The following is an 18,029-nucleotide window of genomic DNA, read 5'->3' on the forward strand; positions in this document are numbered from 1 at the left end:
ACCTGCCTGCCTCCTGAGAAATCTGTGTGCAGGTCAAGAGGCAACAGTTAGAACTGGACATGGAACAATGGATGGGTTCCAAATCAGGAAAGAAGTATGTCAAGGCTGTATATTGTCACTCTATAAGCAGAGTGCATCATGAGAAATGCTGGGCTGGGTGAAGCACAAGCTGGAATCAAGCTAGCCAGGAGAAATATCAATAACCTCAGATATGCAGATGACGTCACACTTATGGCAGAAAGAGAAGAAGAACTAAACAGCTTCTTGATGAAATGGAAAGAGAAGAGTGAAAAAGTTGGCTTAAAACTCAACATTCAGAAAACTAAAATGGCATCTGGTCCCATCACTTCATGTAAATAGATGGGGAAACAGTGGAAACAGTGACAGACTATTTTTTTGGGCTCCAAAATCACTGCAGATGGTGATTGCAGCCATGAAATTAAAAGACGCTTGCTCCTTGGAAGAAAAGTTACGACCAACCTAGACAGTATATTAAAAAGCAGAGACATTACTTTGCCAACAAAGGTCTGTCTAGTCAAAGCTATGGTTTTTCCAGTAGTCATGTATGGATGTGAGAGTTGGACTATAAAGAAAGCTGAGCACTGAAGAATTGATGCTTTTGAACTGTGGTGTTGGAGAAAATTCTTGAGAGTCCCTTGGACTGCAAGGCGATCTCCAACCAGTCCATCCTAAAGGAAATCAGTCCTGAATATTCATTGGAAGGGCTGATGTTGAAGCTGAATCTCCAATACTTTGGCCACCTGATGCAAACAACTGACTCATTTGAAAAGACTGGATGCTGGGAAAGACTGAAGGTGGGAGAAGTGGACGACAGATGATGAGATGGTTGGATGGCATCACCGACTCAATGGAACTGAGTTTGAGTAAGCTCTGGGAGTTGGTGATGAATAGCGAAGCGTGGCGTGCTGCAGTCCATGGGGTCGCAAAGAGTCGGATGCGACTGTGCGACTGAACTGAACTAAGCATCTATTTATGTGCCTATTTGCCATCTGTATTTTTTCTTTGGAGAAATGTCTATATTTTTTGCCCATTTTTTGGATTAGTTTTTTTTTGTTGTTGTTCAGTTGTGTGAGTTGTTTATATATTTTGGAAATTAGGCCCTTGTTGGTTACATCTTTTGCAAATTTTTCTCCCATCTTGTAGGCTGTCTTTTCATTTTGTTTGTGGTTTCTTTTACTATTCAAAAGCTTGTAACTTTGATTAGGTCCCATTTGTTTATTTTTGTTTTTATTTCTATTGCTTTGGGAGACTGACCTAAGAAAACATTGGTATGATTTATGCCAGAGAATGTTTTGCCTGTGATCTTTTCTAGGAGTTTTATGGTGTCATGTCTTATGTTTAAGTCTTTAAGCCATTTTGATTTGTGCGTGTGTGTGTGTATGGTGAGAGGGTGCATTGTAACTACGTTAACTTACATGTGGTTGTCCAACTTCCTCAACACCACTTGCTGAAGACACTTTTTCCCATTGTATGGCTTCTCCTGGAGGAGAGCATAGTACCCACTCTAGTATTCTTGCCTGGAGAATTCCATGGACAGAGGAGCCTGATGGGCTACAGTCCATAGGGTTGCAAAGAGTCAGACAGGACTAAAATGACTTAGCATATACACACGCCTCCTTTGTCAAGATTAATTTGCCATAGGTGTATGGGTTTATTTCTGGGCTATTTTGTGCCAATGATCCATATTTCTGTTTTTGTGGAATCAGCTGTTATGTTTCCTTTTTGATTTCTTAACGTGCTTATTTGGGTTCTCTCTCTTTTTATCTTGGTGAGCCTGGCCAGAGATGTATTCATCTTATTTATCCTTTCAAAGAACTTGCTGTTGGTTTTATTGATTTTTTTTCCTACTTGTTAAGATCTTTTATTTCCTCTCTGATCTTTATTATTTCCTACCTCTGACTTTAGGTTTTGTTTGTTCTTCCTTTTTGATCCTTTTAAATGGTAGATTAGGTTACTTGAGATTTTTCTTTTTTTCCTTTGGAAGGCCTGTATTACCATGAACTTGTCTCAGAACTGGTTTTGCCGCATCCTATTGACTTTGTATAGCTGTGTTTTCATTGTCATTTGTCTCAAGATATTTTTTAATTGCTTTCATTGACGACCCATTGGTTTTTTAGTAGCATGTTGTTTAATCTCCATGTAATCTTTTTTTCTCATTTCTTTTTCTGTGGCTAATTTCTAGTTCTATGTTTTTGTGGTCAGAAAAGATGCCTGAGATAATTTCTATACCCTTAAGTTTATTGAGGCTTGTTTTGTGCCCTAGCATGTGGCCAAAATACTGGAGTGGGTAGCCTTTCCCTTCTCCAGGGGATCTTCCCAACCCAGGAATGGAACCCAGGTCTCCTGCATTGCAGGCAGATTCTTTACCAGCTGAGCCACCAGGGAAGCCCAGTATGTGGTCAGTCCTAGAGAAAGTTCCATGTGCACTAGAAAAGATTATATATTCTGTGGGTTTTTTGGGATGTAATGTCCTGATAATGTCAATTAAGTCTAACTGTTCTATTGTATCACTTAAGATCTTTATTACTTATTCTGTCTAGAAGATCTGTCCATTGATGTGAGTGAGGTGTTGAAGTGTCCTACTTATTGTATTCATGTCTATTTCTCCCATTATGTCTGTTAGTATTTATGTATTAGGGTACTCCTACATTAGGTGCATCTAGGGTGACAAGTGTAAAATCCTCTTGTTGTACTGATCCTTTTATCATTATCTGGTGTCCTTCTTTTTCTTTATGGCCCTTGTTTTAAAGTCTATTATGATATGAGTATTGAGACCCCTGTTTTCTTGTCTTTTCCATTTGCATGAAGTCTTTTCCCATCCCTTCACTTTGAATCTATGTGTGTTTGTTGCCCTAAAGTGGGACTCTTATAGGCAGCATATTGTAGGCTCATGTTTTTTATTCAGTTTGCCACCCTGTGCCATTTGATTGAAGCATTTAGTCCATTGGCATTTAAGGTAATTATTGACGCATATGTATTCAAGCTATGTATTTATTGCCATTTAAAACTGTTCTTGACTATATTTCTTCTTTTCCCTTTTTCCTTTTATTTCTTTTGTATGATACTTATGTGCTCTTCTTTTTGGTATTTTATGAATCTGTTGTATGTTTCTAATTTGTGGCTACCCCGTTCTTCAAGTATGTCAATCCCTTTCTCTATCTACTTGCTTTGGACTGGTAGTCATATAGACTCAAACACATTCTAGGGGAGAACAAAACTGTATGTTCTTATTCTCCTTCCCCACATTTTATGATTTTGATGTCCTCTTTTATATCTTCATGTTCATCCTTTTGCTGTTCATTGTGGTTATCATTATTTTCATAGAATTTTAAAATTGTGTACTGGATTATTTAAGTGATTTACTTTCCAACTGTGATTTTCTCTTTCCTACAGATTCTTACTTCTTTTCTATTTAAAGAAGACCTTTCAATATTTCCTTTAAGATAGGCTTAGTATTGCTGTATTCTTTTAGTTTTTGCTTGTCTGAGAAATTCTTTCTCTCCTTCTATTTTAAATAATAATCTTGCTGAGCAGAGTATTCTAGATTACAGATTTTTCTCTTTCAGTATTTTGAATGTATCTTGCCATGCCCCTCTGGCCTGCAATATTTTTTAAATTTTTAATTGGAGGATAATTACTTTACAATATTGTGATGGTTTTTGCCATGCATCATCATGAATCAGCCATATGTGTCTTCCCTCTTGAACCCTCCTCCCACTTTCCTCCCCACCCCATCCCTCTAGGTTGTCACAGAGCATGAGCTTTGGGTTTCCTGTGTCATACATCAAACTCCCACTGGCTATTTTACATATGAAATGTATATGTTTTAATGCTATTCTCTCAAATTACCCCACCCTCTCCTTCCCTCAATGTATCCAGAAGTCTGTCCTTTATGTCTGAGTCTCCTTTGCTGCCCTGCAAGTAGGATAATAGGTACTATCTTGTCTAGATTCCATATACATGTGTTAATATACAGTATTTGTCTTTCTCTAACTTACTTCACTTTGTATAACAGACTCTAGGTTCATCCACCTCACTAGAACTGACTCAAATGTGTTCCTTTTCATAGCAAGGTAATATTCCATTGTGTATATGTACCACAACTTCATTAACCATTCATCTGTCCACAGACATCGAGATTTCTTCCATGTCCTAGGTATTGTAAATAGTGCAGGAATGAACATTGGGGTACATGTGTCTTTTTCAATTATGGTTTCCTCAGGGTTTATGCCCAGTAGTGGGATTGCTGGGTCATATGGTAGTTTTATTCTAGTTTTTAAAGAAATCTCCATAATGTACTCCACAGTGGTTGTTATCAATCTGCATTCCCACCAACAGTGAAAGAGGGTTCCCTTTTCTCCACATCCTCTCCAGCATTTATTGCTTGTAGACTTTTTGATGATGGGCATTCTGACCAGTGTGAGATGATAGTTCATTGTAGCTTTGATTTTGGCTTGCAATATTTCTGTACAGAAATCAGCTAATAGCCTTATAAGGGTTCCCTTGTAACTCTTTTTCTGTTTTTCTCTTGGTGCCTTTAGTATTTTCATTATCTCCTTTTTGAAATTGGTGTCTATTAGACTGCAGAGGCCTGTTTCATTATTTATTCTTTCAGGAGAATTCTCTTGGTCTTTCACCTGGGAGTGGTTCCTCTATGTCTTCATTTTACTTGTATTTCTTTTACTCTGAGTTTAGAAGAAACAATTATCTACTGTTGTCTTGAAGGGCTATTTATATGTTGGCCTGTCCTTGTCTAGCTTGTGTGGATTTCCTATATTTGGTACGAGGGCTGTTTTTAGTGTGGATGCCTGTCGTGCCTTTCCTCAGCATGTGCTGGTTGTTATCACCTTGATAGGGAGTGTGCAGATGCTTCAGCCGGTGCCCAGTCCTGGGGGTCTTGGTGGTGGTGGTGGCTTAGATGTACCCCTGGAGCATGCAACGGGCATGGAGGCAGTTCATGATCACTGCTAGAGTTTGCAAGGGAGGTGGTGGTGGTTTGTAACCAATCCTGGAACCAGTGCGGGGCGGGGGGGCCTGCCCTCGGTGAGTCTGTGCACTAAGAAAAAGGCTACCATGGTGGATCTCGCCCCCAGAGAATGACACTTGGCCTCTAAGATGGCCTGGGCTTCCTCCATGTACACCCTCAGTTGTGGTCACACCAACTCCCAGGCTGTTTCTGCATAGCCAATCTTAGTCCTCTCTCCAGGTCTGATGTCTGAAAGCCTGAGTTCTAATACCCTCCCTGCCCACACCAGCAGACCGGTGTTTCAGGTTGCCACCATGACCATCTATGCAGTTTTTCTTCTCCTCTGGCTGCTGCATTCTCCTTTGAGGCTCTGAGGCTCCCCTTCTGTCCGGGCAGATCTCGCTGGTGAGAGGGCTTCCCAGGGTGCAGGAACCCTTCCTCTTCCACAGCTCCCTCCCAGGGGTGCAGGTCCCATCCTGATTCCTTTTAATCTTTTTCCCTATCCGGTTACCTGGAGATTTTCTTGCTCTTTCAGCAGTCTGAGGTGCTCTGCCAGTGTTCAGTAGATATTCTGTAAGAACCCTTCCACATGTAAATGTATTTTTGCATTTGTGGGAAAAGGGGAGCTTCACGTCCTACCACTCCACCATCATAACTGCTCTCAGGTATGAGCCTTTTAAATAAATACTTCAGATGCTTCTCGTGCCTCACCATTAATTAGAGTAAAATGATGATACCTGTGAAAGTGACCCCAATTCCACTTTCTTACCAGACATAGCTAAGAATGCCTTAGAGAAGGAATGTGTCTAATATAAATGCTTAACCTTATACCTACAACTGTTACTAACTGTTCCTAATTTCATATTCCTGAAAACATAAGCAGAAACTTATAGATGCTTTAAGTATACACTACTTAAAAACATGTTAAAGGTAGGTCCTGAAAGATTCTTTTTATTTAAAAAATATTACATGTAATTATACAATTTTATTAAGAGACTTAAAAGTATCTCAGGAGTTGCACTAAGACAAACAATTCCACTTTTCCTTTAATAAATTACACATCTAAACTTTCCTCCCTTATTACTGTAATAGTAACTAATAAAATAGTACTTATATTTGGAAAAGAAGAAATAGGTTACATTACAGTTGAATTAGGTTCAGGAATCAAGCTCAATTTGTTTCCAAGACTTGGAAGAACTTCTTTTGTACTGTTCCAGTTCCTAAAACAAAAACATGTTTTACTGGTAAAAAACCTTAAAATTTAAACTAGGAGCCTTAAAACTGCCTTAGCATCTTTGGGGTGTAACAGTGTATCCTTTATAAAAGTATTAACACTCTCAAAATTTCTTGACAACTACTTTATAAATGACTATACTCGGGATGTATTTTCTAGAAATGTAGTTTTCAGAGTATCTATGTAGCCGAAGTAGCACTTGGAGATGAATTAAAATTTTAGGCAAAATTATATTCTAAATAGTGCATACACATTGTTTTTCAAGTAACAGAATTAGGCATTGTTATATGCATGCTTTGGGCTTCCCTGGTGACTCAGCTGGTACAGAATATGCCTGCAATGCGGGAGAGCTGGGTTTGATTCCTGGATTGGGAGGTCCCTTGGAGAAGGGAACAGCTACCCACTGCAGTATTCTGGCTTGAGGAATTCCATATCCCTTGGAGAAGGGAACAGCGACCCACTGCAGTATTCTGGCTTGAGGAATTCCATGGACTGTATAGTCCATGGGGTCACAAAGAGTCAGACATGACTGAGTGACTTTCACATTCATGCATGCTTTAAGAATATAAAAATGATCTTATTTTTAAACATTTGCTGTTCAGCTCTTGTCAGATTGTGCTTGAAGTTAGCAAAGTATCAATATTTAAAATGTACATATCTTTTGACCCAGTGATTATACCTTTAGACATTCATCATACAGCACAATAGAGAAGAGCAGAAGGATATTCACTGCACTATTGGCATGCAATTGGAAATGGCTTAGATATCTCACGGTAAGGACTGATTAAATACCTCAGTGCTCACTGACGCCTGAATTTGTAGGCAGCCAACAAAAATAATAGTGCTGTATGTGCCAAATGAGAAAGGCAACTAGGTGGAGAGAGGGCAGGACACTTCCATTTTCTATATTATATAGTTTTATGTCTTGATTTTTTTTCACCATGAGTATATGTTACTTTTATAATTCATAAAATAAAGATAAACTTTATGGAGGTGGGAAAACCTGCATGAGACAACTAACATGCAAAAGGGACCATCTAAGGAGATTGTCTCTTGGCTTCTTATATGTTATTCAGTGTCTAAGTGCACAAAGTGTATCACTGTTTCAGATAAGCAAAAAGTGGTTACTCTGCAAGATAAGGCAACCCCTGCCCTTTGCCTAATGTAAAACTGAAGTTCATAGTTGCTAGGAAAAGAAAACTGCATTCTCATTTTCAGAATCTCTTTCGTACGTATATTCTAAGTTATTAAAATTTAAATGTTGAAAGTTTCAAAACACTATACTGACTTTGAAGAAATTTTTTTCCCATAGTATTAACTCCAAAGTAGTCTTTATAGCTTGGTTTATTTTTAATGACATTAACTCAGTTCACCAGTTATCTTACCTGTAACTTATGGTTTCAAGGATTGTTAGCTCATAAAGAATAAACAGTAATCAGTTATCACAAACGTTGCCTTTAATGGGAAGTGCTGAATTATTATTATTTTTTTACCAATGGTAATGGTGAGGGCATTGCTTTGAGATTCTGGGCTAGTAGTTTCTCCCTTCTGCAAGCTGTAAAGTGACAGAACTGGGCTGGACCCCAGCCATGCCAGAAGGAGGATGGAGAGTAACTGGTGTGATACAGAACTCACTGTGTTCACTAGCTCTTCAGTACTGCTCTCATGCGACCTCAACATTATGTGATGATGTTTTAAAGGAACAGCAACTAAGAGGGCTCAATCTGCACTACAGTTCTTCATGGCCACTCTAGAGTCACTTTAAAAGAGAAAGCAAAACCAAAAAGGGTTTCCATGCTGCTTCTTAAAAGCTTCTAGTTTTCAAATATAAATATATACAATGCTTAAAACACCATCTTCAATAGAGGACAGTAAAAAACATTTCCCCCCAACATGTAAATCAATCAATGTAAATCAATCAGTGTGTGTCTGTGTTTAAATTATAGGCCTAGGGATTATAGAGTTTTTTGAAAACAGGATTCAAAATGCATAAGTATGGTTGAACCAAGAAGACCTTAAAAACAACTATTTACCCAAACCTTTTCCATTTTTTTTTTTTGCTTTGACAATAAAAATATAGAAAAGAGGTAGAAGGGTTCAGCAAGTGCTTTCTATACTTGACTCCCTTAAAATCAGGAGTGCTTTAAAACTGGAAGACTTTTAAAAAATAGTAAATAGCAAGGAAATATTTTCTGGTGCTTGTGTGAAGTCTGACAAAAGAGAGCTAATTAGGAAAGACATTTAGTCTGCAGAAAAGGTGAAAAGGGGTCTTAAGGTTGATCCTCAAACCAGGGGGACTAATTTCAGTCTCTGTGAGGATCTTCATGCATCAATGGGGACTGGGAGCAAAAGGGATTCTGGACAGTGATCATCAATGCCATGTTCTACTATCAAGAACTTGAAGCATTACGGAATACTGTGTCTCAGTGCCTCCCCCCTCACTGGCAGGATAATGTAACAGAAGTATGGTTTAAGTAAAGTGTGGTTTAAAGGGACACATCTTTCTTGCCTGATGATTCTACATGACTTGGGCTTTGTGAAAGGCTCAGTATTAGAGGAACTGAACGGGACTCATGAATTAGCCTATCTTAGAAGTGGTGTGCTCTGATTTCATTGCCAAAGCTTAAGGGTACCAAACTCTTTGTTTGATGCCTGATTATTTAAGCCACTAATAATGAGACATGGGGGTGGGAGGGAGTCACATCTGGTGACTGGGTGTGGAGGATCACATCTGGTCTCAGACAGGCCCAGGGCCAGCCCTCCACTCATATGCAACTGGATTATTTTCAGTGAAATAGGATGTCATCTCTCTTCCTAAGAAGTACAATAATCAGTAACTATTTGAGTTGAAGGTATGCAGACACATAGTACACAGTATAGACGTCAAGTATTTACCAGTTGCTTTTAGGTAGGGACATAATTTTGTGTGATTATGGAAAACTTTAAATGAGACATTTCTTTTAGATGGATATTTTTCTTCTAAAAGGCAAATCAAATCTAAAGATTATAATGCTATTTTCACTGAAAAATGTCAGTGTAGCAATAATCATTAAAAGATCAAGAAGGCAGTGTTGTTAGAAAGAGCTGTAGACTAGATTTTCACCTACGGCAGATGAATTCTTTTATAGGCTATGTTAATAAAAGTGGCATTGACTATCTTGCCCATATAAAAAATGAAAATGTATTGTTAAATGTTTAGTAGGAAATAGGGGTTTTTCAAAATTAATCAACAGAGAGTTTTCTCACACATAAGCCAGCTTCTGTGTTTATCAGTAGACAACTGGAAACAATGTAAGGCCCTGAAACGGCTTTGGAAGAACGTGAAAGAATATATAAAGTTTTGGATATTAGAACATCAAAATTTGGAAGTGAACATCTATAAAATAATTGAGTATCCACTGCTAATCATTAGCATGACTTTTAAAGCAGAGGTGGGTACTACATGTGCAGACTAAAATCAATTCATCTACTAAAATACCATGAATGAAACTGCTTTAGAGGCAAAATTAGGACATTATAACTTTTCAAGTGAGTCTAAAAAAAATTTGTCCAGAGAATGTGGTAATTAGTGAGGTACAAGGGAAGAATGATACAGGTATTGTGGGGCTGCTTTCCAGTTCTACTCAAAACTCATATGGTTTTAGGTCAGTTAGGGATGATGGATTTGAATGTGAAACCTTAAGATGCTCAGAAATACTCTTGCCCTTTAATAATAAGTGTATAAAAGGGATCACTGTATAATATAAACAGATAATCTTATCAACAATGGCAGTTAGTCACTAACTCCTAGATAAATATTAATTCAGAGATGACTTCCAACTAATCTCTATAGCCAAGCTGCAAAACACAATAAGGGTTACATGGGGTCATTTTAGTGTTCCTGCAACGTGCCTCTGACTTTGCTACAGCTACAACACCCTCTAAATTTTCATGACATGGTTTTCCAGAAGTCTTCTGTACTTAAAATGTTCTGCTTACTTATTCTTGGGCTCCAGAGGGTGAAAGGCGACTGCTGAGAAAAAGACCCTGGTCCCTGCTCACAGTGGGTGGTTGTGTTCAGCTTATCCTAGCAACAGTTACACAGCTCTACAAATCCCACCTGAGAGGTGGTCAGGGCATTTCATTTACTGTGCTTATTTTATGTAAGGTTATATTCTTCACAATGACTCATTTTATCAAACTAAAAGGAGATCCGGGAAAATCTCAATATTGGATCATGATAAAAATTTACCAACTCTTACATTCTTATATCAGGCTGTGTATCACAAATGATGCTATCTGGGCACATACATGGAAAGCAGTCTCCACTTTTAATCACTTTCCTGAGAGTTCCCGGGTTTTGTCAACTGTGTGCTTTCAGATTAGGCAGTCCTTCATCTTTCTGATATGAGAAAAGTATGTGTGCTGCTGTGCTTAGTTGCTCAGTCATGTCCGTCTCTTTGCAATCCCATGGACTGTACCTGCCAGGTTCCTCTGTCCATGGGGATTCTTCAGGCAAGAATACTGGAATGAGCTGCCATGTCCTCCTCCAGGGGATCTTCCCAACCCAGGGATCGAACCCAGGTCTGCTGCATTGCAGGCAGCTTCTTTACTGTCTGAGCTACCATGAAAGGTATGGATGTATCTAAATGTCCTAATAAAAAACAAAACCTTCTAAACAATCCCACAAAAAAAAGAATATTATGGAAGTGTCTTCCCAACAGCGAGGTAAGAATCACTACCCATCTTCAACATAAAGTATACTGGAAAGTCCAAAAAGCATATGTGAACACTAAGTCATCTCTGGGTGGTAGAATGTTATATGATCTTTAGTTCCTCATTTATATCAGAATTTATATATATATATAGTGAAGACATACTATTTAAATAATTTTGAAAGGAAAAAGTAAATAAGTTGAGAAAAACAGAATTCCAAGTATATTTCTGTGATAAAACTCAAGATGAAATAAATGTTTAGGATAATACCTGATCCTTCTGAATTCTCATCTCATCAACTTCACTTTCAGCATACTGAGGGTCTTGTGCAGGGTCCTTGACATCTTTTAGTGTGTTGATACTCTGAAATCACAATTTGTTATGTCATTTCATGCCCATAACCAAAAACCTTCAATGACCATCATCTACCTCACAAGCTAAGTTCCTATTTCTTGGGCAGCCAGTGAAGGCTGATCTTTTGAGCCTTCATCACCACTGAAGGCCAATTCAACTTCCCCAGGTTCTCTCTCCCTCTTGGATACTGTTTCTCCCTTCTCTAACAACCAGAAAGAGCTCTGTTTGGAAGCAGAGTGAGAAAAGTGTCTTACCCATGTTTCAGCCCCATGGGGTCAGACATACAGGAGATTTTAAGCAAGTGTTTAATTGATTTGAGCATGTAAGTAGGAAACAAAGTTACTATAATAGGCCTGTTTGAACATTTCCCAATAACTGATGAATAACAGCAAAGCGAAAAAGCGAAAGTTGCTCAGTCATGTCCAACTCTCTGCAACCCCATAGACTATTTGGTTCATGGAATTCTCCAGGCTAGAACAGTAGCCTTTCCCTTCTCCAGGGGATCTTCCCAGCCCAGGGATCGAACCCAGGTCTCCCGCATTGCAGGTAGATTCTTTACCAGCTGAGTCACAAGGGCAAGCCCAACTGTCGAATAGTGCTGAAAATTCTTGCTTTAAAAGAATGAGAAATAGATACCTTTGGTGGAAAGAGCTTTTCATACACTTTTTTCCATAGATCCATTGGTGAACGGGCATGAAACTTTCCAATGTCATTATCAGGAAGAGGCGGGGATCCTAGAATTGGAAGTTTTAATTCAAATGACTGCATTGACTAAAACATAAACTATTACTATCAATAAAACAGAGGATACTTAGATCACTCATTTCCTTTTCTTCTATAATCACTGTTAAAATTTACCTCAACCCAGTGTAACAAGGCCACTGGGACAGGGTCTAGTACCAGAGGGAGAGGAGACAGAGTAATGAGTAAACTGGAATTCTCTTTCCATGCACTTAAGTAGATGTTCAGGAAAAATAGAAAGTATGACATTCTCATGTGTTTGTGAATGTTTAAGGAAGCAGATGTTCTTATGTGCTGTTGAAGAGAATGCAAATTGCAACAGCTATACTGGAGGGTAATAGGGCACTAGTAAATACTATTAAAATACTAAAAAAATCACATCCTATTAACCAGAAATTCTAGTTTTGAGTGTTTATCTTGGAAATACCTGCATACATGCACTAAGGATTTCACAGAGCCGCATTATTTGTATTAGTGAAGAAACGGCCACAGCTGAAATGTCCATCAATAGAGGCACAGTGAACTAAACGCCTATGCATAGCCATGCTCTGTAGCGCTATCCAGCAGTCAAAGTTCCAAACAGACCAAATGTAGCATTAATGTGGAGAAGGCACTAAGGTGTGCTGAGTGAAAAAGGAAAACTTCAGAATGACACAGAATAATACAACTGTATTAAAACAAATAGTTTTTTTTCTATACCACATTCACATGTATAGAAAATGGAATATTAAACTTGATCATATATATACTATTTCAAGATTTATAAGGAGAATGTCTTTATGCATTGCCTGTATAATTTAAAAATCAATGTGAAAAATTTGAAAATACGCTGCCACTTCTTGGACATTTTCAATGCATAGTCTGAGATTTCTCATTCTTTCTATGCTAGCATCTACACTGTTCACTGTTTCACTCTATCTTTCAGGGCCCCCTTAGACTTTGGTGGGTAAGATAGTGATCAAATCCACCCCTCTTATCCAGATTTCCCAATTTCTTCCTTGTCCTCACTTGTGTGTGTAGTAAGTTGTGCACAAGTTTATCACCTTTGTAGGTTCATATATCCACTACCACAGTCAAGAAACTGAACAGTTTCATTCCCAGAAAGATCCCTCGTGTTGCTCTTTTATAACCAAACCCACCTCCTTCTCGATCCCTCTCCCTCCCTCCCTCCCCACCTACAGTTCTGTCCCTAACCTCTGACAACCATTCATCTTTCCTTTATTTCTAAAATTTCTTCATTCCAGAGTTTTATATAAATAGAATCGTATGTAACATTTTCTGACTGGCTTTTAAAACTCAGTATAATTCTCTGGAGAGGAAACCAAGTTGCTGTATATATGAATAGTTTGTTCCTTTTTATTGCTGAGTAGTAAGTATTCCATGGTATGGATATACCACAGTTTATCCATTTACCTGTTGAATGATGTCTGGGTTGTTTCCACTTTGGGGCTATTACAAATAAAGATATCATGAACATTTATGTACAGATTTTTATGTGAACATACATTTTCATTTCTCCAAATAAATGTCAAGTAGTGCAATTTCTAGGTCATATGGTAGCTGCACGATTAGTTTTATAAGAAACCATCAAACTGTTTTCAAGAGTGGTTGACCAGCTGCTATGGAGGTTCCTTAAAAAACTAAAAATAGAGCTATCATATGACCTGCAATCCCGCTCCTGGGCATTTATCTGGAGAAAAACATGATCTGAAAGGATACATGCACCCCAGCACTGTTTACAAAAGCCAAGACATGGAAGCAACCTAACGTCCATCAAAGAGGGATGGATAAAGATGTGGTGTGTATATATATATATATATATATATATATATATATATATACACAATGGTATATTACTCAGCCATTAAAAAGAATGAAACAAGGTCATTTGCAGCAACATGGATGGACCCAGAGAATATCGTCATACTAAGTAAAGTAAGTCAGAGAAGGAGAAATATTGTATGATATCCCTTATATGTGGAATCTAAAAATAAATAATGCAAATGAACTTACAAAACAGAAAGAGACTCACAGACTTGAATGAACTTATGATTGCTGGGAGAAGGGGACAGTTAGGGAGTCTGGCAAGGTCATGTACACACTGCTATATTTAAAATGGATAACCAACAAGGACCTATTGTCTAGTACATGGAACTCTACTCAGTGTCATGTGGCAGCCTGGATGGGAGTGGGGTTTGGGGGAGAATGGATACATGTATATGTATGGCTGAGTCCCTTTGCTGTTCACCTGAAACTATCACAACATTGTTAATCAGCTATGCTCCAATACAAAATGTATGTTAACGTATGTTAAGTCACTTCAGTCATGTCCAACTCGTTGTGACCCCATGGACTGTAGCCCACCAGGCTCCTCTGTCCATGTGATTTTCCAAGAAAGAATACTGGAGTGGGTTGTCATGCCTTCCTCCAAAATACAAAATAAAAAATTCAAAAGGAAAAAAAAAAAGAGTGTCTATTTTACATTCCTACCAGCAAAGTATGAGTGATTCAATTTCTCCACATCCTCTCACCAGCATTTGGTATTACCACTATATTTTAACTATTCTGGTAAGTGTGTGGTAATATCTCAATGTAGTTTCAGTTTGCATTTCCTTCATGTAAAAAATGTATTAAATATCTTTTCGTGTGCTTATTTGGCATTATTGTATATCCATAATGAAATATCTGGCCATATCTTTTACATATTTTTGAATTGGATTTTTTTTTACTGTTATATATTCAAGATACTAGTCCTTTGTAAAGCATGTAGTTCGAAATTTCTCCCAGATTGTAGCATATCTTTTTATTCTTTTCACATGGGCTTTTAAGAGCAAAAGTTTTTAACTTTGATGAGGTCCAAGCTCCATGATTTTTTAAATTCAGTATTTTTTGACCCTTCTCTGACCTCCAACTACTTACAGGGGCAAAAGATTTCCATCAGCATTTCTATCATTACACACAGTGATTCTCACTGCTAATGAAATTAAGTTGGCAATTATAATAATTATAATTATAAAAATCAGTCTTTATAATCACTCATTAACACCTCTGTTCTTTTCATTCAAGAACAATTCAATCTATAATTCCAACTCAATCTATAATCTCATGACAAAGATCTCTACATTTGAAGTCAACTTCAGCATTTAAGAGTAATGGGGGGTGGGAAAAAAGAAAACCACTGTCCATTAGTGTTAAAACCAAACTATGCCAACCCCAGAGTACAGAGTTGCTAGGCCCCAAAATCTCTACAATGAAATTACTTCTGTGAGAAGAGAGGGAGCTCGACCATATAAACCCTTGAAATTTCTTTTGCTTCGTGAGTCTAGGAATAAGTATAGGAAACATCCCATTAGATAAAGTATTTACATAACAAAAAATTAAGGCATACCTAGTTAATGCAACTGTGTTCTTTTTGAGTTATTCCAACACTTGAATCTCTTATATTTTTCATCATTGCTTATAATATATAGCTTTGAATTTCCTGACTACTCTATTCTTCTGATTTTCTTCTAAAACCAAGGAGCTAAAATTTAAAAGTACCTGGAAATCAGTGAGGGAAAGAAAGTACATGCAATTTTTTTTTAGTGGTATAGAGATCAGAAATCAGTTGCTCATATGTCAACATCCCTTTCATCACAAATATATCAATGTGATACATTCTGCATCAATACAAGGTATACAAATAAGCACAAGCTATAACGACAATAATAATGAAACCAGAAATGGTGGTTAGGGTTAGGAGATGTTGGAGATGAAGTGAACAGGCAGTAGGATAAAATCAATAAGCAATTAAAACAAATGGAACAATCTTAATAAGTTCACCAACCTATCTGACTTAAAGAATCCAATCCTGCTGTGATAAACAGAGGTTTATTCTGATCCACACATATTGATTTGCTACACGGATAAGAAGAAAAAAGAATCTAATTTAGTTTAGCGATCAAATATCCTGCCATTCCCTACTGTAAATACAAGAGCCAAGTTTTATATCTACCCCCTAAGAAAGCATTTCTCAAAATGAATGAATGATTATTAATGTAACCAATTCAAAAAATAAAGTATAGCTCTAATAAAGATATTTAAAAAAAAGACCCAAACTACCTCAAATCAAAACCAAGAAAGATAGCAAGGTTAAGAAAAACACTTACTAAAATGATCAATTCTATTTCTAATATAAAAAAGTGATAATAGTGGGAGAGCTACTAAAATAAGGGGAAAGAAGTAACAGGATCAAGGAAACAAGTATAACAGTATGATTATTTTATTCTAGTTTCCAACTATTGTATAACATTTTAGTTGTAAACTATGACAAATATTTAATTAATATAAGAAGATATATATAATATAAGAGATAATATGAAATTATCTAAGAACAGTCATCTGAGGCATTTTTCCCAGTCAAGAAACAAGAGACGTGTGAGAACAATAATCAGATGAGAGAATACCAAAATAAAAAGTAATTAAAAATATTTTAATAGTACCTTTTGTTGATGCCAAATGCCAATTGGTTAATAACTCCACGTATTTTTAGTAATAGAGCTTCTGATTTACTGGTAAACTAAAAAGAAAAAAATCAGGACAATAAATTACATGCTCGGCTTTCAAATCACAGAAAGAGGTAAAATAAACATGGCTTTCAACAAGTACAGACTGCAGAGAGAATTACTATTTATTTGCCCAACAAAATCTCCTGTTTGAGTAAGCAAAACAAAACCCAAATAAAGAAAAAAAGAAAGAAATCTCGATAAATTTGTTTTAACTCACTCTTCAAATTTCACATGCATGATATATTTATTGTATGTACTTGTGTTTATGCACTAATCATTTCAGCTACTCCCACAAATGGACTGTAATCATTACCAAAATGCAATCTGGTTGGTTAAAAAACAGGAGGTGTGTATCATAAATAACTTTTCCATCCAAACGCATACTGCGTCCTGTCCTCAAAGCAGTTAATATGGGAGCTGCAGACTAGTCTAACAATACTGATACTCACTAAAACAACTTTAAAACATCTCTTCAGATTTGCCTTTAGAATTTGCAAAGTAAGCTACCGACTATTCTCAGTGGTGGTCTATAACCAAGTAATCATAACCAGAATATTTTAGAAGAATGAAACTGCATGGGTACTATTAATCATTAAGCTGAGAAATCAGATGAAAACCAGGACATATGGCTACCCTACAAAACCTTTTACGACTAATTTTGAATGTTTGGAAATACCAAGGTCACCCAGCCAAATCAGAATGACTAAGATGTATGAAAGTAGGAAAAACAACCTTGAACCAAAATGATATGTAATTATAAGGTAAAAAGATCAGTGTTCAGAATAAGATTCGTTCAAGACCTGGGTTTGATCCCTGGGTTGGGAAGATACCCTGGAGAAGGGAAAGGCTATTCACTCCAGTATTCTGGCCTGGAAAATTCCACAGTCCATGGCGGGGGGGTGGTGGTGGCAAAGAGTCGGACAGAACTGAGTTTCACTTTCACTTTTCAGATTAAGAATAGGCTCCCAGGGAAAGGGCCTCCCTGGTGGCTCAGAAGGTTAAGAATCTGCCTGCAATGTAGGAGACCTGGGTTCAATTCCTGGATTGGGATGATCCTCTGGAGAAGGGAATGGCAACCCACTCCAGTATTCTTATCTGGAAAATTCCATGGACAGAGGAACCTGGCGGGTTACAGTCCATGGGATCGCAAATAGTCGGACACGACTGAGTGACTAACACTTAACTTCCCGGGGTGAAACTATTCAAGGGAGAACTCATGTGAATATATAAGATTTGATACATTTAAACAATTAAAACAATTTTATGCTTCTATTGAGACAATATTCTAATATGAAAACTTCAGTTGAGTTTTAAAAACACAACTTTTTATCATCATCATTGTATTCTCTATTATGTTCCCTATATGGTGAGGAAAAAAAAAACCTCATCACAAGTGTATTTCATAGGACTGCAGGGCTGGGAGGACATGAGAAGTTTTCCTAACTCAACCCCATCCCTACCCCTATCTGCT

At 37.4% G+C, this 18,029-nt stretch overlaps 1 protein-coding gene across 2 annotated transcripts in view; it reads right to left on the reverse strand.

The window, feature by feature from the left end:
* DYNC2LI1 (dynein cytoplasmic 2 light intermediate chain 1) overlaps positions 1–18,029 on the reverse strand; it is a 44,743-nt gene that overhangs the window by 1,742 nt on the left and 24,972 nt on the right. The window contains exons 9-13 of one of the 2 annotated variants that reach the window (XM_068977277.1): positions 16,493–16,569; positions 15,838–15,908; positions 11,907–12,004; positions 11,187–11,279; positions 6,068–6,207 (exon numbers count right to left, since the gene is read on the reverse strand). In XM_068977277.1, coding sequence (XP_068833378.1) covers positions 6,145–6,207; positions 11,187–11,279; positions 11,907–12,004; positions 15,838–15,908; positions 16,493–16,569 — 402 coding nt within the window. In that variant the 3' untranslated portion in view covers positions 6,068–6,144. Of the gene's footprint in view, positions 1–6,067; positions 6,208–11,186; positions 11,280–11,906; positions 12,005–15,837; positions 15,909–16,492; positions 16,570–18,029 lie in introns of those variants that run through there. The other variant, XM_068977286.1, reaches the window with a different exon arrangement.

The sequence above is a fragment of the Capricornis sumatraensis genome, chromosome 1 (assembly GCF_032405125.1).
Source record: "Capricornis sumatraensis isolate serow.1 chromosome 1, serow.2, whole genome shotgun sequence".
Classification (NCBI taxonomy): Eukaryota; Metazoa; Chordata; class Mammalia; order Artiodactyla; family Bovidae; genus Capricornis; species Capricornis sumatraensis.